Source organism: Crocodylus siamensis, chromosome 11 (assembly GCF_052110815.1).
Source record: "Crocodylus siamensis isolate JL-2025a chromosome 11, ASM5211081v1, whole genome shotgun sequence".
NCBI lineage: Eukaryota > Metazoa > Chordata > Crocodylia > Crocodylidae > Crocodylus > Crocodylus siamensis.
Genome location: NC_143405.1, coordinates 42,368,824 through 42,396,161, shown reverse-complemented (window position 1 = coordinate 42,396,161; position 27,338 = coordinate 42,368,824). Strand labels below are relative to the sequence as shown.

At 42.3% G+C, this 27,338-nt stretch overlaps 2 protein-coding genes across 3 annotated transcripts in view; one reads left to right on the top strand and one right to left on the bottom strand.

Annotated features, from left to right (window-relative positions):
- Nucleotides 1-11,463, top strand: part of CHDH (choline dehydrogenase) — a 29,323-nt gene extending 17,860 nt beyond the window's left edge. For both annotated transcript variants that reach the window (XM_090022499.1, XM_090022498.1), the window contains exons 5-9: nt 3,925-4,054; nt 4,827-4,961; nt 6,903-7,045; nt 10,125-10,227; nt 10,876-11,463. In XM_090022499.1, coding sequence (XP_089878625.1) covers nt 3,925-4,054; nt 4,827-4,961; nt 6,903-7,045; nt 10,125-10,227; nt 10,876-11,294 — 930 coding nt within the window. In that variant the 3' untranslated portion in view covers nt 11,295-11,463. The remainder of the gene's footprint in view (nt 1-3,924; nt 4,055-4,826; nt 4,962-6,902; nt 7,046-10,124; nt 10,228-10,875) is intronic.
- Nucleotides 11,464-17,167: 5,704 nt separating this feature from the next.
- The window catches only part of CACNA1D (calcium voltage-gated channel subunit alpha1 D), a 432,804-nt gene continuing 422,633 nt past the window's right edge, over nt 17,168-27,338 (bottom strand). Inside the window, exons 47-49 of the mRNA XM_090022496.1 lie at nt 24,126-24,247; nt 20,638-20,958; nt 17,168-19,384 (exon numbers count right to left, since the gene is read on the bottom strand). Of these exons, the coding sequence (XP_089878622.1) occupies nt 19,091-19,384; nt 20,638-20,958; nt 24,126-24,247 (737 nt within the window). The 3' untranslated portion in view covers nt 17,168-19,090. The remainder of the gene's footprint in view (nt 19,385-20,637; nt 20,959-24,125; nt 24,248-27,338) is intronic.

Genomic DNA, 27,338 nt, shown 5'->3' with positions numbered 1-27,338 from the left:
CAAAGGTTGGTGTCATCGGCGAACTTGGCTAGTCCGCTCCTGACTTCAACGTCCACATCATTAATGAAGATGTTGAACAATATGGGTCCAAGGACAGAGCCTTGGGGGACCCCACTGGTCACAGGGTACCATGATGAGTGACTGCCATCTATTACTACCCTCTGGGTCCAACCACGGAGCCAATTTCCCAGCCAGTGGATCATGTTGGACCCAAGGCCACAATTGGCCAGTTTTGCCAAGAGGTGATCATGGGATACCAGATCAAAGGCTTTTTTGAAGTCAAGATATATGACATCAATCTCTTCTCCCTGGTCCAGGTGATAGGTCACCTGGTCGTAGAAGGAAATGAGATTGGTCAAGCAAGACCTACCCGCAACAAACCCGTGTTGGCTATCCCTTAGGATGTTGGCTTTGGCCAGTCCATTAAGGATGTCCTCTTTAATAAACTTTTCTAAGAACTTCCCAGGAATAGAAGTCAGGCTGATGGGCCTATAGATAGCTGAAGCCACTTTCCTCCCTCTCTTGAAGATAGGCACCACATTGGCCTTCTTCCAGTCTTCAGGTACTTCACCAGAGCGCCAGGAGTTTTCAAAGATCCATGCCAGGGGCTGGGCTATGATGCTCGCCAGTTCCTTGAGTACCCTGAGATGTAGATTGTCAGGGCCAGCTGACTTGAAGGTATCCAGCTTCTCAAGATGTTCCTTCACGAGGTCAACATTTATGGAGGGCAGGGGAGCTCTCTCACCTGGACCTCCCTGTCCCATAGCGGGCATGGGCATCCCATGGGACTGATGAAAGACCAACACAAAGTACCCATTTAATAGGTTGGCTTTTTCCTGGGCGTCAGTTGTCAGTTGTCCCATCTGGTTCAGCAGGGGTCCAATGTTGCCCTTGCTTTTCCTCCGGCTCCCCACATATCTGAAAAAGGACTTTTTATTGTCCTTGATGCTCAAAGCTAGTTGGAGTTCAGTTGAAGCCTTGGCTTTCCTGGTTTGCTCCCTGAAGGACCAGACTAGCGCAGAATAATCCTTCTTGGAAGTGAATCCCGTCCTCCATTCTTTGTAGGCTTTCCTTTTTAGCCTTAGGAGGTCTGCTAGGTCCCTGGAGAGCCAGGAGGGCTGCTGTGCCCTCTTGCTGCCTTTTCTCCGAGATGGAATAGACTTAGCTTGTGCGTTGAGGATCGCTCCCTTGAGGAGCAACCATTCTTCTTGACCTCCCCTCTCCCTGGGGTCATGGTCCCTTAGGGCCTGACTGACAAGCCTCCTGAGCTTGTCAAAGTCAGCTTTCCTGAAGTCAAGGACTTCCGTGTTGCTGACTGACTTGCCAGCTTTACGGTGGATGGTGAAGGTGATCAGCTCGTGGTCACTGTTACCCAACTTCTCATCAATCACTAGGTCGCCGATTAGGTCATCCCCTGTAGCCAGTATCAGGTCAAGCAGAGCTTTGCCTCTCGTTGACACATAGACTTCTTGAGTCAGGTAAGGTCATCCATTCACGGGAGGAAGCTTTGTGACCGCTCGGATTTTGCTGAGTGATCTTCCCACGAGATGTCCAGGTAATTGAAGTCGCCCATGACAACCATGGTCCTGGAGCAAGCGGCCTCAGCCAGTTGCCAGGAGAACTCCTGGTTAAGCTCAGGACTTTGGGTGGGAGGTCTGTAGTAGACTCCCACCGTTGTGTCCCCTGTGCCGTGTTCCCCACGGATTTTAACCCAGAGGTCACCTATATCAGCTTGCAGAAACATGTAGATTTCCTTAACATAGAGAGCTACACCTCTGCCCCTTTTATCTACATGATCCCTCCTGTACAGGGTATAGCCATCTATACCTGAGGTCCAGTCATGGGTGGAGTCCCACCAGGTCTCCGTTATCCCTATGACATTGTAATTATATGCATTGAGCAGGAGGATGAGTTCCTTCTGCTTATTCCCAAAGCTCCTGGCATTTGTGTACAGGCAGGCAAGGGGGGCTCTTGCCTTGCCCACAGATTTTACCAGGGCTGGGGCAAGGGTGGGCTCCCTTAAGTGCCTTGGCCTGCTGGCTTTGCAAGGGTTGCTCAGCAGGCCAGCAGTGGCGGTAGTCCCCCAACGAGCTTCGTTTAAAGCCTGGTGGAGCAGGTCAGCCAGTCTGGCTGAGAACAGCCTCCTTCCCAGCGGAGAGAGATGGAGGCCATCTCTTTCCAGGAGCGCGCTGCCTCTCTTGCCAAAGAGCGGGCTGTGGTCATGGAAGCCAAAGCCTTCCTGATGACACCAGCGCTGCAGTCTTTGGTTGACTACATGGATCCTCCTCTCCCTCCTCAGCCCATAGCCCGAGACTGGGAGGATTGACGAGAACACCACCTATGCCCCCAGACCCTTTTAGCCCACTCCCAAATACCTGTAGCACCTCATGACCCAGCTGGGAGCGCTCCAAGCTGTGACATTGGTGCCCACATGAATAAGGAGCATAGGATAGTTGTCTGTGGGCTGGAGGAGCTTTGGGATCTTCTCCACAATGTCCTGGATGCGGGCCCCTGGGAAGCAGCAGACCTCCCAGACTAAGGGGTCAGAGTGACAGATTGCCCCCTCAGTCCCCCTCAGGATGGAGTCTCCCACAACAAACACCTTACATTTTGTCTTGGGGAGAGTGGGGACGGTAGCTGCAGTTGAGCCTGTGTTGCCTGTGGGAGTGGGCAACTCAGGCTTTGCTGGAGTAGCAAGAGGTGTGTACCTGTAAGTTATGGCGGGGCAGGGGTCTTGGTGCAGCGGGCCTTAGGGCCCTTGACCACCTTGGTCCATGCCCCTGACTGGACAGACTGGACAGAGTGGGAGGTCCTGGAGTCCTCCTTTGTCCTGGAGGGAGACGGTGGTCTACCCTCTGGCTCCCAGGGGAGAAGGGCCTGGCAGAAGGAGTCGGTCTCCTGCTCACAGTCCCTGATGCCACATAGTCTCTGGACTGTGGCCTGGAGCTCCTCCAGCTGGTGCGCCAGAGACCCCAAAAGGGAGCAGACCACACACGGGGAGGTGGCCATGCTCCCGGGCCCCAGAGCCTGAAAAAGGGACAGGCAGCTTGTGCAGCCAAGAGCCAGAGGCTCCGTCTGCATGGAGCCCAGGACCATGGGCTCCGTCTGGGTGGCGGTCACTGAGGTGCCTGAGGTACCCGAGGCGGGGCCGTAGAGCCCAAGGGGACCCTCAGGGTGCGGCACGTGCCCGTCAATGTCATGCCTCTGGTAGGCTGGCTACGGCTGGGACTGTCTGCCCTAGGGTGTTCGTAGGCAGGGTCTCAGGCCCTCCTGCGCCCCCTCCTGCATGAACTCCATGCTAACTCACGCGCCAGCAGACAAGTGCGCCTGTTTGCACAGCCTATTCGTGCGGCTCCGGTCATGTGGCTCCCTGGGGGGCTGGGCCAAGTAGGGGTCTGGGCACGGTTTGACCCCCCCCACTCCACGCAGCCGCCTCCTCCTTCTCAGTGAGGGGTTAACCCCTTCCCACCACGGCCCTGCTTGCCTCCGGCTGTGTTGGGGTCGGCTGGGGGCTCCGCAGCTGCTGGGGGTCTCTGGTGGGCTTCAGGGGAGCGGGGGTGCAGCGGGCTTTCACCCGCACGTCTCTCACTACTCTGGAGCCTAACTGGGGATTTTTTTGCTGTTTGGCAGGCCCATTTAAACTGTGCGCATGCACAGTGGGCCTGCCACTGGGGAAAGCTGCTCTCGGGCAAGGGGGGGGCCCTGCCCGGGATTTTTGACCACCCCTAGATTAGATGATGTCTTGGGGTCCCTTCCAGTCTTGTTTTTCTATGTTTTTATGAGAAAACAAGCAACACATATGGAATAATAAAAACAGGAACAGATACGATCCCAGTAAAACATGCCTTTGAAAAACAACTCATGGACATATCAGGGTTTTTTAAAACTTAATTTAAACAATTTAAATTTATTTTTAATTTTCAGGTTCTTGCCAATAAAGAAGTGATTCTAAGTGGAGGTGCCATAAATTCTCCACAGCTGCTTATGTTATCTGGAGTTGGAAATGCAGCTGATCTCAAAAAAATAGGGATCCCTGTTGTGTGTCACCTTCCCGGTAAATATATTGTTTTTAATCTTTCATCTCCCTAAGAGCTTGGTTGAAAGCCCACTACAGTCATTGCACTGACTCCCACTAATTTAATTGGAGTTAGAACTAGTGTCTGTGGACTGAGAACAGCTACCATTAAAATCGGTTAAAAGACTCCCACTGATTTTAATGTGCCTTTCCATATAATGAGGTATGATACCCATGTTTATCACAACTATAGGAATAGATAAATAATAAAACCTCTTTATTGTAAAAGACATTTTAATTTAGAACTATGTATTCACTTTGATCCACAATCAGTTGGCTACAAAAGCTAAAAAACATTTTATACAAAGATGGAAAGTATAATGTAGACCTTAGCACCTTTGGTTGAAAAAGTTGCTACTGTGGCATGTGGCAGATGATATTTCTGCAGCTGTTTAGCTGACTATTTGCATTTGTTACCCTATTTTTGCTCACAGTTGTACAAACTGTGCAAAATAAATGCAGAATTGTAGACTTGTATTATTAGAAAAATGGTGTTCAAATTATCCCTATTAAGTCCAAGATTGGAAACATCTTGAAGCTAAACATGGGGATTTTCTTGTATCCTTCAGCAATCAAACACGGGTTGGATAAATACATCCAGTAGGGATGGGTGTGCCCTATGGGTCTTGTGTATTACATCATTGCCTCTTTTAGGGGTTATTTCCATTTCTTTTCAGACTAGTCTGTAACAGAAAATGTACTGCTCTATGTAAGTTTTACTGTTTGCTTGTATGCTTTTCTGTTTCATCAGGGGTAGGCCAGAACCTTCAAGATCATTTGGAAGTGTACATTCAGCAGAAGTGCATCAAACCAATTACTCTCTGTGAAGCCCAAAAGCCTATTAAAATGGCAAAGATTGGTATAGAATGGCTCTGGAAGTTTACAGGTATGTAAAACCAGCACAATTCAGTTCTATAGGATTACCAGAATTGGCTTGTATCTAAACTGCACATGCCAGAATGGTAGAGCCTTTCGCATGAAGCTTTATTATTAACTACTCTGCAGAAATTTAAGAATTTTAAAATTGGGTTTTATATGGGACAGATTATGTAGTTTCTTTAGCTTTAATCTGATTTATTTCTTCCAAATCAGAATTTTTTAACAGATAAAATATTTATAGTAACAAATTAGATTGAATTTTACAGTAATTTTGTTGCATTCGTTTTATAAAACTACTGTTGCATTCGGGGGGACTTTTTTGAACGTATGCCTTTGTGTGAATGTATGCTCTGTGAGCCTCTGAGAAAAGCTATTATCATAAATGAAGTTAGCTGACAGAGAAGACGTTGTCTAGCGAGCAGATATACCTGATTAAATTCATACTCTATAAAGTTACCTCACTCCACAGTCCAGATACTCCTAAAACATACTTGGAAGTTCTGAATGGCCTTTGTTATATAATGCACACGCTTTCTTAACAGGGTTTGGTCCCAAGTTACACTAAGGTGAATTGCCAAGATTAGTAAGTAAAATATCTGTGAATTTACATCCTGTGCATTGTCACTGTCTTAGCATGCTGGCCCAGTAATCTTATTTCATATGAATGGTTTATTTATCACTTCAAGTCAGTATTTGGCAAGGGCTGCATTGTGGCAGCATAGAAACCCAAGGAGAGTGCAATAAAGCGATGTGGGAGGATGACCCAGTTCTGTTGATCTTTTACTTTCTTTTGTACTTTCTTTTTCCTGTTGAATCCTTTTAGCTTGCATTATAGTTGCTTTTGTAGGCCTCTGGTTAATTAACTTGGCCTGACTTAATACAAGTGAGGGTAAGTATAAAAGGAACTGAGCCACAGGCAAGAGTCAGTTCTAAGAAAGGCTGGCTCAGAATTTGATTAGTGAAGATCAGAATGTCCCAGTTGGACCACAGTATGGCACAAGAATATTGCTTTTCTGATTGCATTTGTCCTGGTCTGATTAATAAATATTGTAGGCCTTTGTTTAAGGAAGGAGTTAAAAGGGGTCTCAGTGTTCTGAGATGTGTTCCTCTGATATCTTTTGCTGAGGTTCCTATCTCCAGACATAATGAAGTTCCAGCATCCCCTAGAATTAGCTTCTGAATTTGGGTAAGATCTCCCAAACAGGCTGGCCACATGTTAGAAATTTTTAGCAGTTTAAGATCTAGAGATGTTAAGAAGTAAGACTGCTTATTTTTGTTTGCCTCATAAAAATGTATGTAGATATGTATAGCTGTAGTTGTGCTATTATTTATTTGCTACCAATATTCATAATTTGAACATTTTAATAAAGTTTGCTTTTGCATTCACTTAATTGATGACGCATTTTGCTGAGAACAGGGGCTGTCAGAAGTAACCTTCAGACCTCTGAAACTCTTCCAGGGGTCAACACTTTGGATGGAAAAGGGTCTTCCCTGTGCATTCCATGCGTGTTCTACTGTAAAAACATTGGTGCAGCAAGAAGACATATGTATTGTATTAGGTATTAATCTGCAGAAATTACTCCCTCCTTAAACCAGCCAGGGACTCAGGAGTCACAATCTGACCATTTGAGCTACTTCATAGGCAGTGCAACAATGCCTTTTACAACAAAGATATTATAACATCCCATTCTAGCCAAAACTAACTGGGATTTGTCTGTTTTTTTGATGAACAAGAAGATAAAGATGTACACTGCATACATTTGCAGTCAGTTGCACATGGATTTACATTCCTTGCGGTTTCATTTTTTATCTGACATAATCATATGTATTGGACAAATGGAGAGGTGAATTGTTCATGGAGAAATGCTAAAGAAACAAGAATTTAATAGAAATGCTTTTGTTTTTCTTAGGATATTTTGGAATGTTCTTTCTTTTGTTCTCTCTCTAGGTGATGGAGCTACTGCCCACTTGGAATCTGGTGGTTTTATCAGAAGTCGACCAGGTGTTTCTCACCCAGACATTCAGTTCCATTTTCTTCCTTCTCAAGTGATTGATCATGGCCGTGTTCCTCCCATGGTGGAAGCTTACCAGGTGTGTGGTTCAAGGATGTAAGTGATAAACGACTAACCTGATTGTCTTCTGTGATGAGATGACTGGCTCTGTGGATGCAGGGAGAGCAGTGGATGTGATATACTTTGACTTCAGCAAGGCTTTTGATATGGTCTAGCACAACATTCTTGCAAGCAAGCTAAGGAAGTACGAGTTGGATAAATGGACTATAAGGTGGATAGAAAACTGGCTTAGGATACTAAGCAATGCCTTGATATCTAGTTGGCAGCCAGTATCAAGTGGAGTGCTCCAGAGTCAGTCTTGGGGCCGGTTTTGTTCAATGTCTTAAGTGACCTGGGAGATGGGATGGAGTGCCGCCTCAGCAGGTTTGCAGATGACATCAAGCTAGGGGGGTAGGGCTAGGATTCAGAGACCATGACAAATTGGAGGATTGGACCATAAGAAATCTCATGAGGTTCAAGAGGAAGAAGTGCAAAGTCCTGCACTTAGGGCAGAACAATCCCAAGCACTGGTACAGGCTGGGGACTGACTACCTAAGCAGCTATGAAGAAAAGGACCTGGGGGTTACAGTGGACAATAAGCTGAGTATGAGCCAACAGTATGCCCTTGTTGCAAAAAAAGCTAATGGCATATTGGGCTGCATTAGTAGGAGCGTTGCCAGCAGATTAAGGGAAGTGATTATTCCCTTCTGTTCAGCACTGGTGATGCCACATCTGGAGTATGTGTCCAGTTTTGGGCCCCCCACTACAAAAAGAAAATGGGTGAATTGGAGAGAGTCCAGTGGAGGACATTGAAAATGGTTAGTGGGCTGGGCCACGTGACTTATGAGGAAAGACTGATGTAACTGGGCTTATTTAGTTTGGAAAAATGAAGACTGGGGGGAAGGGCTTCAGGTGCTGAATCGATTTGGAGGAGATTCAGCCTGATTCGGTGGCCGAATCTCCAAATCCGAATCAAATCGGGCCCAGCAAAAAGGTCCAAATCCATTCAAAGAGCTTTGAAGATTCAGGCAGTCCCTGCCCATTGGAGCCGGACTCCATGCTGGTAAGTGGGGGGGGGGGAGGGAGGGGACCATGGAGGACCCCTGCCAGCCCCTATCCCCTGTCTGCTCCCCCAGTCCCCCCCCACATGGCTGCCCTGCCTGCCCCAGCTCCCAGCGCTTTAAAAAAAAGCCCGACTTATTGGGTGCTGCTGGGCAGAGGGGCAATCCCCACTGCCCCATGCTGCATGGGGGGTCCTCTGCACGAGCCACCTGAGCCCCCCCCCCCCCCCCCGAAAGTTGCCTTGTCTACCCCCACCCAGGCACTTTAAGAAAAAAAAAAACCCAAGAAAAACCCTGGGACTCACCACTCCTGCAGTGGCCTTCGGGGGGCTTGTGCAGAGCACCCCACGCAGCATGGGGCAATGGGGGGGGCAGCAAAGATCACCCCCCCCGCTGGCAGGCACTGGTGAGTCTGGGGGTCTTTCTCGGGTTTTTTCTTTAAAGGGCAGGAGCTGGGGTGGGCGGGGCAGCCATGTGGTGGGGGGGGGCTGGGACAGTAGAGGGGGGCCAAGGGGGCTCGTGCAGGGTCCCCCCATGCAGTGGGGGGCAGTGGGGATCGCCCCCCGCCTGGCAGCACCCAGTGAGTCCAGGGGGGGTGGTTTCCAAGTGCTGGGAGCTGGGGCAGGTGGGGCAGCCATTGCCAGGCTAGAAGAGGGGCTGGGGATGGGCCTGGGTGATTCGGAGATTCGACCAAATTGATTCAGGACAGTGATTCAAATCATTGAATCGAATCACTGTCCCCCCAATCACTAGCGAATACTAGCCGCTTCGCACAGGCCTAGTACCCAGGTTTATGAACCAAGACGTCACTATGCTGGACAGATATCCTTGGTTGTCATGGCTGATTGATTTTTTTCAACCAGTGTCACAGAACCAACAAAAGATGATGCTATTTTAAACTTAATTTTAGTAGGCAGTGAGGATCTTACAGAAGAGATGGTTATTGGATAACAGTCTTGTAAATTATTATATGATTACAATAATCATGTGGGCAAGACACACTAGCCAGGATGTAAGGATCTGTTTAGCTGTAAGGATTGGAATGGATTTGTTTCCTCTCAATGCATAGATAGGTGGGGGTTTTTAGTGTGCTCTGAACCAATCTCTAGGGTTAAGCTGGTCTCACAAGTTCAGGACTAAGCTGGCCATCACATTTGGGACCAGGAAGGAATTCCTCCCTCAAATCGGATGGACAAGGACCATTGAGGTTTTTTTTGTTTCTCAGTCTCTCATGGTTCACTTTTTGGGGCCAGGTTGGCATATTTTACTTAAGAAAATCTCTAGCATCATAGAGCCCTGATGTCTCTTGATCTCTTCTGTTCCTTTCATGTAGTGTACTATTTTTTATCTTTTGTACTATCTTAAGTTTGTTGTAGGCTGTTAAGGGCGTGTTGTGGCTTGTGTTGTGTGGGTGGGAGGCTGTCCCTGTGGATTCATGGAGTTTATAGCCTTTTATGTAGTAGCCTATAATTTCAGGGAACTGATCTTAATGACCCAGATGGCCTCCTCCAGACTTGTTTCTAACGATTTTATAATCTAAGTAATTATGGCTTGTGGGCCTGATCCTCAGCACATGTTAGTGGAGATAGGATTATGCCCTTGCTTGGCCTTGCTTGGAACAATATTGTCTCCATGTAATTTCTTTCCTAGTTATTCTTTATTCATGTTGTCTCAATATGCAGTGTGTGCCGAAAGACTATATTACACACCAGGAAACAGTCAGTATGCACATCTGCTTCTCCTGGCTGGTCTTTTCACTTCATGATGATAGTAATTTGGTCAAATAAATGCTCAGCTACTGATGCACTGGAATGGTGGCATTCCAAATGAAAAGAACAGGTGTTGTCTTAAAAATAATATTTTTCCCCTTTGCTTTGTATACAACCAGATAGTTTAACAGGGAAAATGTTCTTGCAGTGGCCTCTACTTTTTGTGCTCCCTGTTTAACATTTTACACATGGAAAATCTCTTGGGAGAGTCCATACTTTTCAAAATTGCATTGGCTTCTTAGACATGTCAGCTGACTTTTTGTCATGAAGTGTGCTGGGGCTGTTGCAGGTCCATGTTGGGCCCATGAGGAGCACAAGTGTGGGCTGGCTCAAGCTGAAAAGTGCAGACCCAAGGGACCATCCTATCATTGAACCTAACTACTTGTCAACAGGTAAGTGCACGATTCCTTTATTGAGCTGGTTTCATTCGGTTCTTTTCCTTATTCTTCCCATGCTCCAGGGAGAAGTAATCTGTTGCTTGCTTGTGGCAAAAGTTAATCCCTGCTCTGCACTGTGCTAGCTGCCTGTTGCTTACAGTAAGTGTGTATACTGTGGTAGTACCATCTACCCGAATCCCATCATACTAGGCACTGTATCAGCACAAGGCAAAAAGATGGTTCCTTTCCCGCGAAAAATTAGTCAAATTGAGTCATAATTCTTGCTTGTTCCCTGTAGGGAGGGTGAGTGGTAGCCACCATGAACATTGCTTGCCACCCCAAGCTCAGACTGAGGAGCATCCAGGTAGCCTGTGCAGAGGAATGAGGAGGAGAGGGGGGCTTTTTCTCACTGCTCCCCTGCTTAGGTGCACAGGACAAGTGACAACTTAGTCCATACTGAGGACACATACCTGAGTCTGAGAAAAAAGGTTGTTTGCTCTTTTCTTAACAGGACTGAGCCCTTATATTGTGCATGGATTTTTCCTTTTCTCAGCTTGGCGTTCTGCCTTGTACTAATATGACGCAATTTGGCTTTTGTTATGTGCAGGGAAGTGTTGCAACATGTTTCTGTATTTACAGTCATTTTGATTTCTCTCTATGCAGAAACAGATGCCTGGGAATTTCGTCAGTGTGTCAAGTTGTCCAGAGAGATTTTTGCACAAAAAGCTTTTGAAAAATTTCGTGGTCCTGAAATTCAGCCAGGTAGCAACATACAGTCTGATGAAGAAATAGACACTTTCATAAGGCAGAAGGCTGATAGTGCGTATCATCCTTCTTGCACGTGTAAAATGGGGCAGCCCTCTGATACTTGTGCTGTAGTTGATCCCCAGACTAAAGTAATTGGGATTGAAAACTTGAGAGTTGTAGATGCCTCCATAATGCCTAGTATTATCAGTGGGAATTTGAATGCACCAACCATCATGATTGCAGAGAAGGCTGCTGATATAATTAAAGGGCTCCCTTCACTTCATGAGAAAGATGTTCCTGTATATAAACATCACAATTTGGAAACTCAGCACTAAACAATATGCCCACCGTTTATTTTCTGTGTTTTTTTACTCATACATGCGAATTTTACCTTAGACTTCTCCAACAGAATAAATTTGCTATTGAAAAAAAAGAAAAAAAAATACGGAGGGTATTAATTCACTAACTTTCTGACTAGTTTTGAATACATACTTTTTAAATCAATATGTGCACGGAAACTATTCATTTATTTAAAATTTGTGTAAATGACCTGCTTTTAATGACAGTTATTCTGACAAGGGGCAATTCTACCATTTGAAACAGCCAATCATGGGGGAACAGCTAGATTTTCAGTACCTTTGTGGCTTAGCATGGGATGGAAAGGGTAGATATCAACCATTTTGCAGAGGACAGTAAAACGCCCAGAATTGCTTTTGATCCTTGACAATTTAGAGAGCAAGGAAGTTGAGGAAGGAAGGTTCAGTCAGGCCATAAGCCTAGCATGTGAAGTAAGTGTTATCTGTTTATTGGAGTAAGGTACATCAGCACGAAGCAAGGAGAGCAGTACCCCATACCAACAAATTTCACCACAGCTGTCAGTGTACGTGCAATTTATTTTATCTCATGTAATCTTTTGTAGTAATGTGGGTAGAGTCATATAGGGTACGATCACTGTTTCAACATGAAGGTGGAATTGTACTAAATGGGGGCATAAGTATTAACATAATGGTATAATTAAAAAGAAAAAGAGGACATATATATTTGACAACTACGGCATACTTCAGAGCCTCTATAATAAATGTAAAAATGGAGTTGATAGTTTAAAAATATATATAAGGGCAACTTTTAGAAACATTCTATTTTTTGGAATTAGCTTAACAGCAATCAATTCACAATTTAACCTTTTTTGGCTTGTGTTCATATGAATAAAGTCATAGAAGGGCATGGATTTTAGCTTAGGTGGCAAAGAGACTTCCAAAGTCTTGAGTTCCAAAGAATTGGTTTATTAAATAAAGTTCCAAGTTAATTTAGAGAGAGACCTCTTCCCAGATCAACTCTATATTCATTTGCTCAGTTAATTTGAAGATTTCTGGCTCATTTACCTTTATAAAAGAATAAAGGTATCTTGGCTCTTGGGTTTTGATCTAATTTGTTCTGATTCCCCCTCCCCCCCGAGAATTTTTTTTTTTTTTAAACAGAAACCTGTCAAGGAAACTTTCTTGAGCCACTGCCTAGTGACGTGTGATAGACTAAAAAAGTCAAATCAAGATCAAACCAGTGGAAATTACAGTCGCTTTCGCCCCTCACGGGTAGTAGCTGAGAAAGGAAGTCAGGCTATAATTTATAGTTAGGAGCTGATCCTGAAGTTTTTGCTGAGGAAAAATTCCCACACTTCTGACAGGAAGTGTTGCTTTAGAAAATGGGTGCAGTCTCAGTTCTATAGTTGTGCATTAGGGCTAGGTACTGACATTCAAAAAGCCTGAGGTAGAATCGATCTAAGTTAAGCAGTGTTCTGTACATGGCATAGTTTAGATCAGTAGCAAACAGAACACACATTCACCCTTTGTATGGGAAAGGCACAAATCTAAGACCAGGTCCTGACTTTTTTAAACCAGTCTGGGTGCTGAACTTCTCTGTTATGGGTTTAGGCCAGGTTTTCATGCCAAACGAGTATGGACCAGTTTCCGATAATTTATACTGCTAAAAGCGTAACGAATATCTGTCAACAATAATCTAGGTATAAAGTATCCTGCCTCATGCAGGGGAGCTAAGATAGATTATCTCCTGGGGTCACTTTTAGCTGTATGTATCAATGATTCAGTACATTTTAAAAAGTTATTTGAATCCGATTTTATATTTCCCAATACTTTGCTTGATGTTTATGATAAAGAAAAATGTGCATCATCTTTTGCATAATCCATCCTTATTACCATTACAATCCTTGGAATATTTTTCATATTAGTGCTTTAATTTGCATAATCAGACTAAAATGTGAAGCATTCAGAATTAATTTTGGTTATTAAACCAGGATATATCTATCTATATCCCTCTGTGTGCACAAGAGGAATGTATGTGTGTGTAGATCCACACGCACACATCTGTAACAGCAAAGTGGTCTGTTGAAATATTACATATAAGTATATACATTTAAATTCTGCTGTAATGTATATACTATAAAACACCTAGGATAAAGACTCCTGTGCTGTTATAAAAAAAATGAAGAACTGAGCTGCAGAGGTATTTGGATTTATTCTGTGAATTAAAGGAAATCTTACAAATGCAAGTAGAGTCAAATTTTAAAGCAAAGGCTCCTGTGGTTTAGACATCACAAAAATAGCGTTAGCATAAGTCAGAGACTGTTATCAGCCTGTGAAGGAAAAACATGCCTATTACATGCAGTAAGAGAACATTCTAATAGTAGTTCAGCAGAAAGCAGACATTAGAAATATATGAAAGGACAGTTAATGCAGAACTTGGGAGCTGCAAGTAAATAACTTCCCAACAGCCTGCTTAGGAGTTCCAGTGAAAAGAGGGATAAGTTTATTCCAGAAAAATGGAATTTTAAACCATTTGATTAGGTTATAAAACCTGCTGACTCAAAAGTTGGCTAGAGGGATAACTGCAGATGTTTTAGACAGATATTCATTCCTACCTAGTGGTGCTGCAAAGCAGAGATGGTGGAGCCCTGTTGTTAACTGAGGAAAGGACATGATTTGTCAGAATAACTGCATAAAGAGTAAACAGGGATACTGAAGGGAGAAGATGACAGCAATGGATACCGTTCCAGGAGTCAGATAACCCTTTCTGTATGATGTGTTCTTTTGCAATGAGGAAAGCAACAATAATATTTAAGGTAATAGATGATCTACTGTGCTTTTAAGTCAACCCATTTGAAGCAACTGTGCCTGTGTAGAGATGAATTATGTCCTTTGTGCCTTTGATTGTGTAATATCTTCACTTGGCACTGCTGCATTCAGGATTTTCAAGTTAAAGACATGAAGTAGGTATCTTAATAGCATTTAGAGTAACCAGTACCAAGATATAAAGAGTACTGTGTTTTGGACAGACTTGTCACAATACTCTGCAGTTGATGTACAAAACATTTTTAAGAAGCTGTGTGTTGGTGGAAGTCCTTTTATTTGAAGATTAATAGCGTAGTATATGCCAGGCTTGCATTTTTGGCATACAAGGCAGGAATTGTTGTTTATGTAACTGCAGAAGACTATCAGGCTATATCATTCTGTAATTATGACCATACACAGTTCCATCCTACATTGTGTTGAGTAATTACAGGTCAGGAAATGGCAAAGTTAAGTTAGTATGCACAGCTGCAACTGTCATTTTTATGAACGCATTGCTGCATAATGCTATCACAATTAGTTTTCACGATTCTTTCAACTCTTTCCCTGAAGCTGTGGATATACACACACATCTTAGGTTATTTTCCTTTCTTTTTTTCCCTTATCCATACTTACTCTAAGTGTTGTGAAGCTGCAGTTATTTTATTAATTTAGGCCCTCATCTTCAGAGGGCTAGGACTGAGTTATGTCATTTCTGTGATTCAAACCAGGTGTACAGCAGTGGATCGGTTCCTTGAGAATTCTGTCCATTGAACCAAATCCTCAGGTGGCAGTGGTGGCTCCTGTGCTACCCCTTTTCCAGTTTTGTGGGCTCCAGATTAAGTGGTTCTTATCTTGAGACATCTTCAGGGGGCTGTTGGCAGTTCATGCAAGATGTTCAAATATGGTATGACTAGGCTGGAGCCCACCACCCCAAGAGTGGGAGGATGCAGAAGCATGTTTAAAATTACCTTAACCTCACTTTGAGTTACAGCAAGCATTTTCTGGTGGGTCCAGAAAATCCAGCTTCTTAGACTCTTGTATAAAAATTTTCTTTTCATTGATGCTACGTTGCTGTAGCATCTGTGGGCGTCTGTGCTTGACCAGCAGCTATGTCATCATAGCGATGTGCTTCCTGGTATAGGAAGTACTAAATCAGGGTGCAGTAACAACGTCGCCCTAGTGACATGTGTACATGCGCCCATTTGGTTGTAATACAAATGATACTACAAGTCCATCTGTTTGCACTTTTCCCTAAAGTGAGCAGCAGAAACCTTCCTAAGAGTCTTCAGGATACTAATACAGTTAACAACAGTTGTTTGAGCTGGGATTTTTACTATTCTTGGTATGCCAGCATCTTACTGGTTCTGTGTGCCATATAGGAGTTTGCTCATTGTTTTTATCTACTGGAGCCTTTACTTGGTCTGTGCTAATGAGATCCCTGTCATTTCCTTGGCAGTAGATTTTTCTCTGCTCTCTCTCAGACATGAACTGAACTCCCTGATGATCAAGCTAGAGGAGATATTTATTCAACAACAGATATTTGGAATAGCAAAATGGAATAAAACAAAGATTGGCCTTAAGTATACTTTTTGTATGGATTTTCCCATATAATGTTTGTTTCAGCGTGAAAGATTGTTTTTAAAAACATAGGAAGTTAGCAGTATTTGTAAAACTGCCTTTTTCCTGTCTTCAAAGTTTCTGAAAGGTCACTCAAATGGGTCAGGTTGTAAAACTTACTTACAGAAAACCTAAACTTGCAGAAGAATTAATTCATTTACAAACTTTATTACAAAAATACATTTAAAATGAAGAGTTATTATTGATGAAAACCAGGCACATCTTAGATGATCCAAGCAATTTTTGAATGATGGGTCTCTTGTCTTTTGACTCCCAAAATATACTGTGCAAATTGTGGATGATATTATCCTTAGGAAAAATTGTATTTGACCATGTGTGTTCCAACAGCTATTAATGACTGGATGCTTTATTAATAGGTCAGTATGAGTGGAAAAGTATACATAGAGTGACCTACAAACGTGGCAGATGTGCTTAAATAGGGCAATCTATTGCTGTTATTTTCCATAATTAAAGGAATTACTGAATGCAAATCACAAGATTTTAAAGGGTAGACATTAAACAGACACTTGTACTGACTTACAGTATTACTGCTAAGTAGAAAGTTCTATGCATCTTTATTCTGTAACACATTTCCACCCCTGCTCTATTGTTGTAATAGTGAAGTATTGACCATTATAACCCATTTTTAAACTATAATTTTTAAAAGTCTGTATTTTCTTGTAAAAAAATGAATCTGCTCTAAATAAGGGGATATATTTTAAGTGAGTTGTGTGCATAAAGTCCTAAGGAAGTCGGTTAGTCTCTTTGCAAGTGTAAGAGTTGGGGATATTCTATTGTAGGACTGGGGCCTTAGTTTTAGAAATGTAACTTATGGCATCTATAGCATTTGGAATCTCTTATGAAGAATCACTATAGCAAGGAGATTTAAGTGAAATATTTCAAAAGCAGTAATTAATTTTTGTGTCTATTTTCTGACGTTAAAGGTGGTCTTTTAATCCAACTGAAGTCTCTACAGCTTCACGATTATATGCTTCCCAATTTAGAAAATCTCCACTGCCACTTTTATGCTAATCTCATCTGAGCTGGAACTATTATTTTGTAGACTTTCAAAGTGTTCTGTTTTTTGTAAGCTAGGAAAACACTTATAGTGATTAATGCTAAACAACCAGCTCGGCAAATCCTAGTCTGAAGTGGCATATATGCAAGACTCAAACTGATAGTCTGTAAGGGACAATTGAGTTAAAAATGTCTTATTCATTACAGAATAGGTTTTTTTAAATATATTTTTTCCAGGTTTGTTAATGTGTCCCATTATACACAAATCTCCTGTTCAGCATTAAGTAGCTGGAATTTTTTTATGCAGAAGAGCACTCATATAAAGGAAGTTAAGGACGTCAGTACTCTGGACTAAGGATCATATTTTCCAAATGAAAGGATGGACTTTCCCTCCAAACACTGCACTAAGAATTTAACTTTTAGAAATGCCATTCATGGAAAGGAGTCCAAAGTATAATAAAATTATTACACAGTTTTATTCTGAAGAACATTTTGCATTTGCTTTAATACAAAATGATGTAGGTCAAGAAATAATTTACAAATACTTAAGTTATTATCCTGGCATTTGAATAAGAATGATTCCAGAGGAGGTCTGTAAGGTATCCATAGGAAATTGACATTATGTACAAATTGTTTATTGACAGGTTTTAAACATCACATTTTAAAAATGTGAATTGAATTGCTACCTATCTTGTGAAGTGCAGGTAAATCCTGATAAGACAACTTGTCAGCAACAAGTCAATTTTATCCAGTGTTAAGAAAATAAACAGATTTTGAGATTTTTATTTTTTTTTTCCAAGCTGTACTAGTTTCAAAAATTTGTATCAGGGTTTTTACTGCATTGTGAACAATATCTAAGCCCTCTTTTGATTGCATAAAAATAAATCCTTTAAGTAGACCAGCAGAAAGGGTAGAGGCAACAAAGTACTATTTAGCTTCTCAGGAATCTTTTGATTCCGTAGAGTCACTTGATTAGATTTTTCATTATGAGAAGTGACACATACAAGGGATTCAGCAAGATTTTAATCCAGCTGCAAAGTTATTTCCAAACCAAATGCTATATACTGAGGCAAGCAACTTAGTTAAAATCATCATTTTTGTTAAAATTAATAATTGTCACAAGGTTAATAGTACCTTGGTATGGTCTCACCAATTTTCAAAATCAGTATGATCTATTTTGTGGGGTTATTAAAAGATAAAATCACAGTTTATTGTCAATCACAAATTTTAAAATAAGTTCATTTTTAACTTTTCATGTATAAGACTGCAAATAGTCAACTGTGCATCCCTTACGTAAAGAGAGATTTGTATCGACTCAAAATATTTTTTTAAAAAAATCTGTGTGTTGTCAAGTTTCCTTTAAAACTTGACATTATATCCAAAAAAGAGATTTACATTGAGAAGGTGGCTCTATTTAAATATTTATCCTATAGAACTATATAATCCAAGTAAAAATACTTATATCTAGAATTCTGTGGAGAATTACAATAATTAGGGTCCATAAATATTGCTGCAGTTCAATTACGGTACAATAATTACAAAATATAGAACATCTCTTTACAAATACAAATTATTGTATATTACAATTCATTTACAATAATTTCTACTATATAATTTTTAAACAAACTATCTTATCTAATTCTACTTTAACCTGGTTGCAAGTGCATTAGTAAGAATGCAATTATTCCAGTATATTTTGCCCTTAACATGACAGTCATAAAACAGACTATCTGAATGATATTTTCCTATGTAAACTGGTGTTACATATGACAGAAAGGTTTTCTGGTTTCTTTTTTTTAATGATCTCTAACAGGTAGAGCATGACACATTGTATCTTAGAATAATAGTAAAAAAACCAAACAAAACCAGGAGGCAAGTTTGAAAACAAAATCAAAATGGATATGCTGTGAATATTTGATATGCTATTGAATGCAGAGGTAATGACGCTTCTGATTGTCATCACCTGTCTCACATGGTCATCTTCTCCACATATTTTTGTGCTGGACTTTTACTGACACTGCTTTGACAAACTTCTGCTTCACTATGAAGGACAGTAGCACAAGAGTAAAAGACAGGCAAGATATTACACCTCAAAATCCTTCTCTAGCCCTCTGAAAATGGGATTGTCAGAATCTGGTTTGACATAACCCTATTCCTGCAAAGGAACTGAAGATTCTGTGGAAAAGTACTTGACAGACTGAAGCTTTGATCACATTTCAACAACCTAGAGACACTAATAAATAAATTATGGCTTCCTTGAGGTGTGACATCACTTGTACAAAACTAGTTTCATTATTACTTCCAACTAGTGCCTAGCATCTTTGAACTATGAGGCACTTTTTCTGTTATTGAAATCATTTTCTCCTTGCTAAATACTATAAAGTTGTAATGCATATCATTTCATCAGCTAAGTCCTCTTCATATCTACCAGTGTCCGGTTCTTCATCACTATAACCCGGACCAAAGTCTTGAAGTTCATAATCTTGCCTACTTAAAATGGGAAACATATCCCCATTGGTCCCATTGCTAATGTTTCCATTGAGAAGGTTACTTGCTGCACTTTCCATCTCATCAATAGTCATGTCACAAGCATCAGCAATCTCGTGTTTTGTTGCTGAAACAAATTTAGGGTCCTTTGCATATCGCCCAAGGCCTTCAGATATAAGTACCTGAAACAGAAATGGAGAAGTGTTCAGTTCACATTTTGAATAATAAATCATCAGTAAATAAATAGAAAGCCTCATATTCCTCCCAGATCACTCAAGGGCAAAATCCATGGAACTCTATGCTGAATACCTGCAGCAATGAGAGCAACAATGTAAAGAACTTAAGTGTCCAACACTCAAATGGTTCTGGCCAGAGTTTTAAAGTTTTCTAAACGTGTAACTGGTAATGCATAACATTGAAATTCTCCTTGGGAGATTTACGCCTTTGATAAACAGAAAACAGAATATAAGTAGAAGCTGGTTTATTTAGATGATAGTAAAATTCTTTGGGTTGTGGTCTGAACAGTGGGCTAAAAAATGAAGGTGGTGATCAAGACACTTCTGGAAATACAAAAGCATTCTATTGGTGATATTGTCAGCAAAGAACTTAAAGATTTAAAGTGTCGTCTAACCCACAGTTATGGAAGGGAAATGACAGCTGGAAGCAAGGACCTGAAAATTGTAAGTGGCAGCAGAACTGATAAAGCAAGAATACTACATTTTTACAGCTGAGAGAATTAAAATACTTAGCAGCTATAGAGACCACTTTGCCTTCACATCTTTGAAAATTAAATTATTCCTTGTACTCCTGAGAGCATATGCAAAGAAGCTACTGAGATGCCCCTTCAGGAAGCACTTCATTTTCATCAGCTTACTTCACCCGTCATCCCCATTTGCAAGGTCCTTGTGCTTTCAGGTCAGTGCAAGGACTGTGAAAGGCTTAAGCCCTCCACAGAGCTGCCCAGAGGGCTCCAGGTACCATTCCTTGCCTTTATGCCATTATAAAAAGGCAGGACATTATGTGATCCTAAGCATTTTGTGTTACCTGTGAAACTTTGTTTTGAACCACATACTTTAAACTGCTCACAGTTTAAATGCTCCCATCTTTTTTATTTTATTACTGATACATCGTTAATATACAACTTCCCAGGTTTTCAGCCTGCTTTCTCCCTGCCACACATTCTAGGACTAGACCCTCAGCTCAGTATTCAGTGGAGCTTTTTGATTTCAAGGTTTTGTTTCCCTTAACACCTGCCTTATCTAAACACCATGTGGAAGTTTTAATCTGAAATCTAGCATTTCCAGTGAAATATATAAAATCCAGTATATGTTGGCTGTAATTTAGGATGCATTTGGTCATGGATACTGCAAAATGAACACAAAACTGAACAGACAAGACACTCATGGCTACTTTTAAGGATTTATGTAGTACTTACTGCTTCTACCAAGCTGTCTGCACTTCTTTGTTTGTCACTCTGTTTATGCCTAAAGTCATTAGGTATGGTTAAACTGACTGGTGTGAATGTTCGGTAGGAGATATCGGGATCATCTGTGTACCAGGAGCTCCTGTGCAAAGAAGGCAGGCTGCCATTCATGTGTTCTGTAGATTCAGCCCTGTCAACTTGGATGAGCGGGGTGTAATATGGAGTACGGTCCCTGTTGGGAGGGGTGGCTGGTGGGGTGGCCCAGGAACGTGTTGAACGACTTGGTGAATGCTTATGTGCTTTACTGGAATCCAGACCTGCAACAGCCATGACCTGGTAAAAGGAAGAGGTTTAATAGTTAGTGGGCCTCAAATAATCCCCAGCAGGTTTATTCCTCATTTAAATCCAATCCAAACATTTAGACAGCTGCTATGAAGAGAGACATCTTTTGTAGCACTCAACAGTGTAGAAGAAAAGGAGGAAGTTAAGTAGTTGCATTTGCAGTCACACCACAAACTGATATCTCCATAAGTCACTTTTAGAATATCTGCCTAATATTTGCTTAATATATTCAACAGGTTAGATAAACCAAATATTGACACCAATTCTTGCTGCTACAACAGCATAAGGAGAGGTTAGCTTGAAGCTTAAAATAGTCGTTAAAGGTCTTGCATACTAGCTTCAAGGGGACCTGCCCAGATAGCACCATTTGGATGACTGCAAGAGCTTGTCCAGCTGACAAAACCTCTGGGCCTTCCACCATGCTGTCAGAGCAGTGAGACTCAGGCCACTCAGAGTTCATCTCATGATACAAAACAAAACTACATTAGTTGATCTGAATTAAGATCTTGTGGTAATATAAAGCTTATTGAAGTTCAATCAGAGTACAGAATGAAGCTTTAACTAACTAGCATTTGGGAAAGTAACACCAGATGCAAGCAGTTATGGCAAATTTATGCAAATAGTTTCATAGTTTCATAGTTGGTAGGGTCAGAAGGGACCTAAGCAGATCATCAAGTCCGACCCCCTGCCATGGGCAGGAAAGAGTACTGGGGTCCAATGACCCCGGCAAGGTGACTGTCTAGCCTCCTTTTGAAGATCCCCAGGGTAGAAGCAAGCACCACTTCCCTTGGAAATTGGTTCCAGATCCTAGCCACCCTGACAATGAAGTAGCACCTCCTGATATCTAGCCTAAAGCTACTCTCAGTCAACTTATGGCCATTATTCCTCATTGCTCCCAGTAGTGCTCGGTGGAACAGGGACTCTCCTGTGGCCTTCTGGTCCCCCTTGGCCAGTTTCTAGACAGCCACCAAATCCCCTCTCAGCCTTCTCTTGTGGAGGCTGAACAAGTTTAGGTCCCATAGCCTCTCCTCGTAGGGCCTGTCTTGCTGCCCCCTGCAAGTGGCCCTTCTCTGGACCCTCTTGATGCTGGCCACATCCCTCCTGACATGCAGCGCCCAGAACTGGACGCAGTACTCCAGCTGTGGCCTGACCAGTGTCGCATAGAGGGGGAGGATCACCTCCTTGGACCTGCTTGAGATGTGTCTATGGATGCATGACAAGGTGCGGTTGGCCTTCCTGACTGCATCCCCACACTGCCGGCCCATGTTCATCCTGGCATCAGTGATGACTCCAAGATCCTTTTCTGCCTCTGCACTGACAAGAAGGGAGTTCCCCAGCCCGTAGGTATGGTGCTGGTTCTTCCTCCCCAGGTGCATCACCTTGCATTTGTCAGTACTGAATCCCATCCTGTTCTCATGCACCCACCCCGTAACCTGTCTATAATCTAGTTGCAGCCTGTCCCTCTCCTCCAGCATGCCCACTTCTCCCCACGTCTTGGTGTCATCCACGAATTTGAACAGGGTGCTTTTCACCCCCTTGTCCAAGTCGCTGATGAAGATGTTGAACAGTGCAGGCCCGAGGACTGAGCCCTAGGGGACCCCACTGCCCACATCCTTCCAGATCAAAAATGACCTGTCCACCACCACTGTCTGGGTGCAGCCCTCTAGCCAATTTTCAACCCATCTAACTATGTAGGCTTCGACGCCACAGTCACCTAATTTTTTAATGAGAATGGGTTGAGAGACAGTGTCAAAGGCCTTCCTAAAGTCCAGAAAAACTACATCCACCACGATGAGCTACAGTTTTAGGAGGGAGCCAAGGTGAGGAGTAATATACTCATTCCCAATATATATATATTTTTAATTATTCCAGACAGTCTGCACCACCTTAGTATATTACTGGTAACCATCTACTACTACACATTTAAGGATACAGATATTAATGCACTTACAAATTCTCAGATTTATATATTAGTAGTCTAATGTGTAGTCATTTTAAATTACAAACAGTAGTATGTATCCACCAGAAAATGTTACAAGCCAAAAGAAGTGTTATATGCAGCTTAAGCATGCATCAATCCTGACCTGCCACGAGTTGCAAGACAATCACTACATGCAACCAGTACATTCTCCAATTTTTATAGTGGTGTAAGAGTGACGTAGCCGTGATGGTGCAGAACTTACGGAAGAGGCAAGGATTTCTTAGGGTGATACCTTTTATTGGTGCTACCTTGTATCGTAGTATATAATAATTACATAATATATTACTACTGAATTTTTTTATGCTACAGCAAATACAATCTTGCAATTGAATGAGAACTAAAGAGCTAATCCATGGGACCTTTATTCGGTTTTACTCAAGGCAAACTCACTGTAGCTAATGGGAGTTTGATTTACAGCTCTGTAGTGAACCATTTGTCCTAGTAAGCCCCAAGGCCTAGAAAGTGGCCATATCCACATTGTGCCTGCTTCTGCTCTTAGCGCTCATGCTACTAGATGTATAACTCATAACAGCATTTGGCCCTTGAGGCTTTGTAGAAACAATGCTGCTTTTGCAATGCTCACCTATCATATGGCATTTTCCTGCAAACATTTACATTTTTCAGCGTGCTTCATTTTAAATTATTGGTTAGAACGGAAAACCCAAACAACCCTGATCACAGACTGAAAGACAAAAAAGAGTGCTTTACTGCTTTGAAAGTAAAGTGAATAGTACCCTACAGTGCTTGTGCAATAAAGGACACTGTTGCAGAAGAAGAAGGCTCTGAAGGGGCTGTGGGATAGCCATATTCCCATGGCAGTTATTCCAATCAAATCTTGTATTAACAACCCTCACATGAAGCAAGCCCCAGAACTTGACAGTCTCCCTTAGGTTCTCTATTTTACTGTGAGCATATTACAGCAAGAACAAAATGTTTTTATAGTGTCCCAAATAAAACTGTCTTTGATTGGTATTGGATAGTACAACATATCTGAAATGCCATTTTGGATGGGACAGGATTGGGAGCATTGCTTCCAAGAGCAAGGTGGTGTTTGGAGATGTAGAGTCCACATGTATGGCTTACTGATTGAATTTTCAAATAACCACAAAGCCCAAGATAGAATAGTCATGTTGAAGTGTTTCAACTTAGTATTAATTAATTAAGATACTTGATTTACCTGTTGTTGCATTAAATGCAGTGGTAAAGCAGTGCGGTGGTGGAAAGTAGGAGAGAGCGTTATATCATCTTGACTACTTTGTCTGCGGAGGCATTCGAAGTTAAAGGAAGATCGACGATTTGCTATAACATAACAATAGTTGTTAAGACAGGATTGACTGTCTTTCATAAGATCAAACATTTCCATAATTCCAGTTGTCACCCCACATATTTAGCAGAGAGCATTCCTGATTGGAGGGGTCTATGCATGCTCTGAGGCCTTATGGAGCAGATATTTGGAGACGGAAGTGACTTGAGACAGAGGATTCAGGATGTGGACTAAATAATCCTGAGATAGGAACCATCAAACTAGCCAACCTCAGAGACAAGGTTTCAGCTGAACTGTTATGCACAGGTTAAAAAGGCATTTAAACATTAGAAATCCATTTTAAGGAATGCAGGTAGAATTAAAATAAACAATTGACTTATTTTCTCTTTTTTTTTAGTCATCACAGCTTTTAAGTTCCTTATGCCGAAGAACCATACTCTTAGAAACTACTGGAGATTGTTGTTTGATGAAATAAAAAGTGCAATACCAGACACACTACATGAATCAAAATTAATTGAATTACTTTTTCCTGATTCTTATTATGTCACTTATAATACCAGGCAGGCAATAAGCTACATTCTATACATGAACACTGAATATTCAGAAAAACATCTGAATGAGGAAAAAGCAACTCGGAACTAAATCAGAATTTTGTTGCTTGACCGATATAGCAACATATTGACTGGGTTTTGTAGATTCCTAGTAGTTACACATGGATAGAATTTCTATGCAACAGTCTCAGCAACAGCACAAAGAAAATTACTGTATTCAAGGTGCTAGCTGTACATGTGTTGATTTCACGAACACCTGGAGGTATCTTGTCCATGCAAAGCCACAGCAATATTTTAAAACCATCCTCAGCATCTCTTCTCATATAATAGTGCTTTGAAAACAGTGAGTAAGAAATAGCATTTAGCGCCTGGTTCTACAAAGTGTTGGATACTTCCAACTCCAAATACATATTTATTAAAAAAAAAGAATATCTCCTTGCCAAAGCAAAAACACTCCACTACATGCTCCATTTCTTTGGAAAGACGAGAACAAGCAGGTGACAGAATTGAGTTACACTGCTCAGTTCACTACTTAAAATTACAAACCTGGTAATTATTCTAACCTATATGGAACAGAATTCCAATGTGCAGCGTTCTATCTACAATACCCATCCAAGACATGGTGGACCACATTAGCTTGACTGGATTCAGTTGTGAGTAGAAATTCCCTAAGGTAGTGTGCATAGTGTATTCTTTACACATCCTATAGGCTACTTAGGAATAAAGTGTTTGTTTCAATTTTAAAATCTCCTGGGGAACTGAAGCACTAACATCTTCATATATATAAAATGTAGAATGTATGAACAATATTTTTACATAGTTTCCAGCACAGTAAAACTACTGGAGGGGTTGATTATGCTCTTTTATCATTACACTGGTGACAATCAACTGACTTCTCTCAAATTACCTTTACACTACACTAGTGCTATTTAGACTCATGTCCTAACAGCTCTCACCTTGTTCTTGTCTGAGAATAACTTAGGATTCCAGGCATTTTATTCATACTCTCCTGTAAAGATTTCTCAGTTTAATAATAGCTATGGCTGGGAAGACCATACAACCAAAAGTTAAATGGGACCCAAAGAATGCTGCTATATGGAAATCTCCTGTCCCACCTCTGCTAAGGGAAAGAGATCAGAAAATATAAGACTGCTCTTTACTGATGGAAGTTTGGAGTCTGTCCTCTGCACTAAGCTGAATCAGAAGGGCAAAGTACAGAGAGTCAAAAAGCCCAAGGCTGAATCGATTCAGTTTCTGCAGGTGAGTCTAAGCTGTGTAGACTGAACTCACAAGCAAGTGAACAGAGGTTTACTTTTGATTTCAGAAATGCAGCCACATGCTTGTAGTGGCTCATGCCAGAAGATGGGGGGCACTAGAGCATGCCTCCCTGCTTGGTTGGAGCAGACAGCTTGGGCTAAGTGTAGCCTGCCCACTCTGCAAGGGGAGGGTTGTAGGCGGGGTGCATGGCATTCTGGGATGCTGGGGGGCTGTAAGTTAACTTGAATCTGGAGGGAATCTGGGACAGAACTTCAATAAACCAATTTAACCTAAATCAGTTAAGTCTGATACCACATCCATCCAGGTTTATCTTAAAACCAGTTTTGGCCATTCTGAAAGCAGTTTATTTACATTGAACTTCTGTTGTGTTACAGATTTGAACTGGTTTCCAAAAATCAGGGATCTAGGTTTTCCATACACTGAGGAAGAACACACACACATGCACATGGCAGCCAGGCAGTGTGGAGAGCAGCTTGGAGACAGATAAGGGAGAGAGCGAGAGGTAAGGGAGAGAGCAAGAGGGAGGGAGGGAGAAAGAAGGAATAGGGCTGGGGGTTCTGCCCTGTCAGGGTAGTATGTGAAATCTAGGACAGAAATGTGCAGCCATGGGGCCTGGCTGGGGAGCAGGATGGAGTCACAGGCAGCATGTCTAGGGGGTGGTGAGGGAGCTGGCTCCCTCCTGCTGTGTGCACTACTGGGTAGAAGTGCATCGAGGAGCATGTGCCCTCCCTCCCCCTCCAATTTGTACATGGGGCTGGGACAGATGTGGGCTGCCCACTGTAGGGTCAGGGCTCCCAGCCCTGCTGCCCTCCCCCTAGGGCAGTGGTCTCCAACCTTTTAAAAGTGAAGATCATTTTTTGAAGGAACAGGCAACCCAGGATCTAGTGCCACCTTCCCCCACCCCTCCCTGCCCATCAGATCAGTTGGAGGGGAGGGCAGAGGTGGGTTAAGGTGTACTGGAGCCCTGGGCAAGCACAAAATTGGAGGCCCCCTGCACCCATGGAAGCTGGGCTGCAGGGGGGGTGGGCAAGAGGGGCCCTTTCCCTTCCTAGTGTTGGCGGGGGAGGCTGAATGGACCCCACCGCACTGGGGGGCACATGCCTTGTCTTCTCCCTGCTCCCTGCCCCTGTACACACACACATGCATACACACAGGTGCATTCACTCTACTCTCTGCACAAGGAAACAGACACATGCAGGTAGACACACATACACACAGGCAGACAGACACACATTTCCCCCCCACAGGACCTCCCCACTAACCTACTCTCAATCACATGGAGGCAGCTGTCTGACCC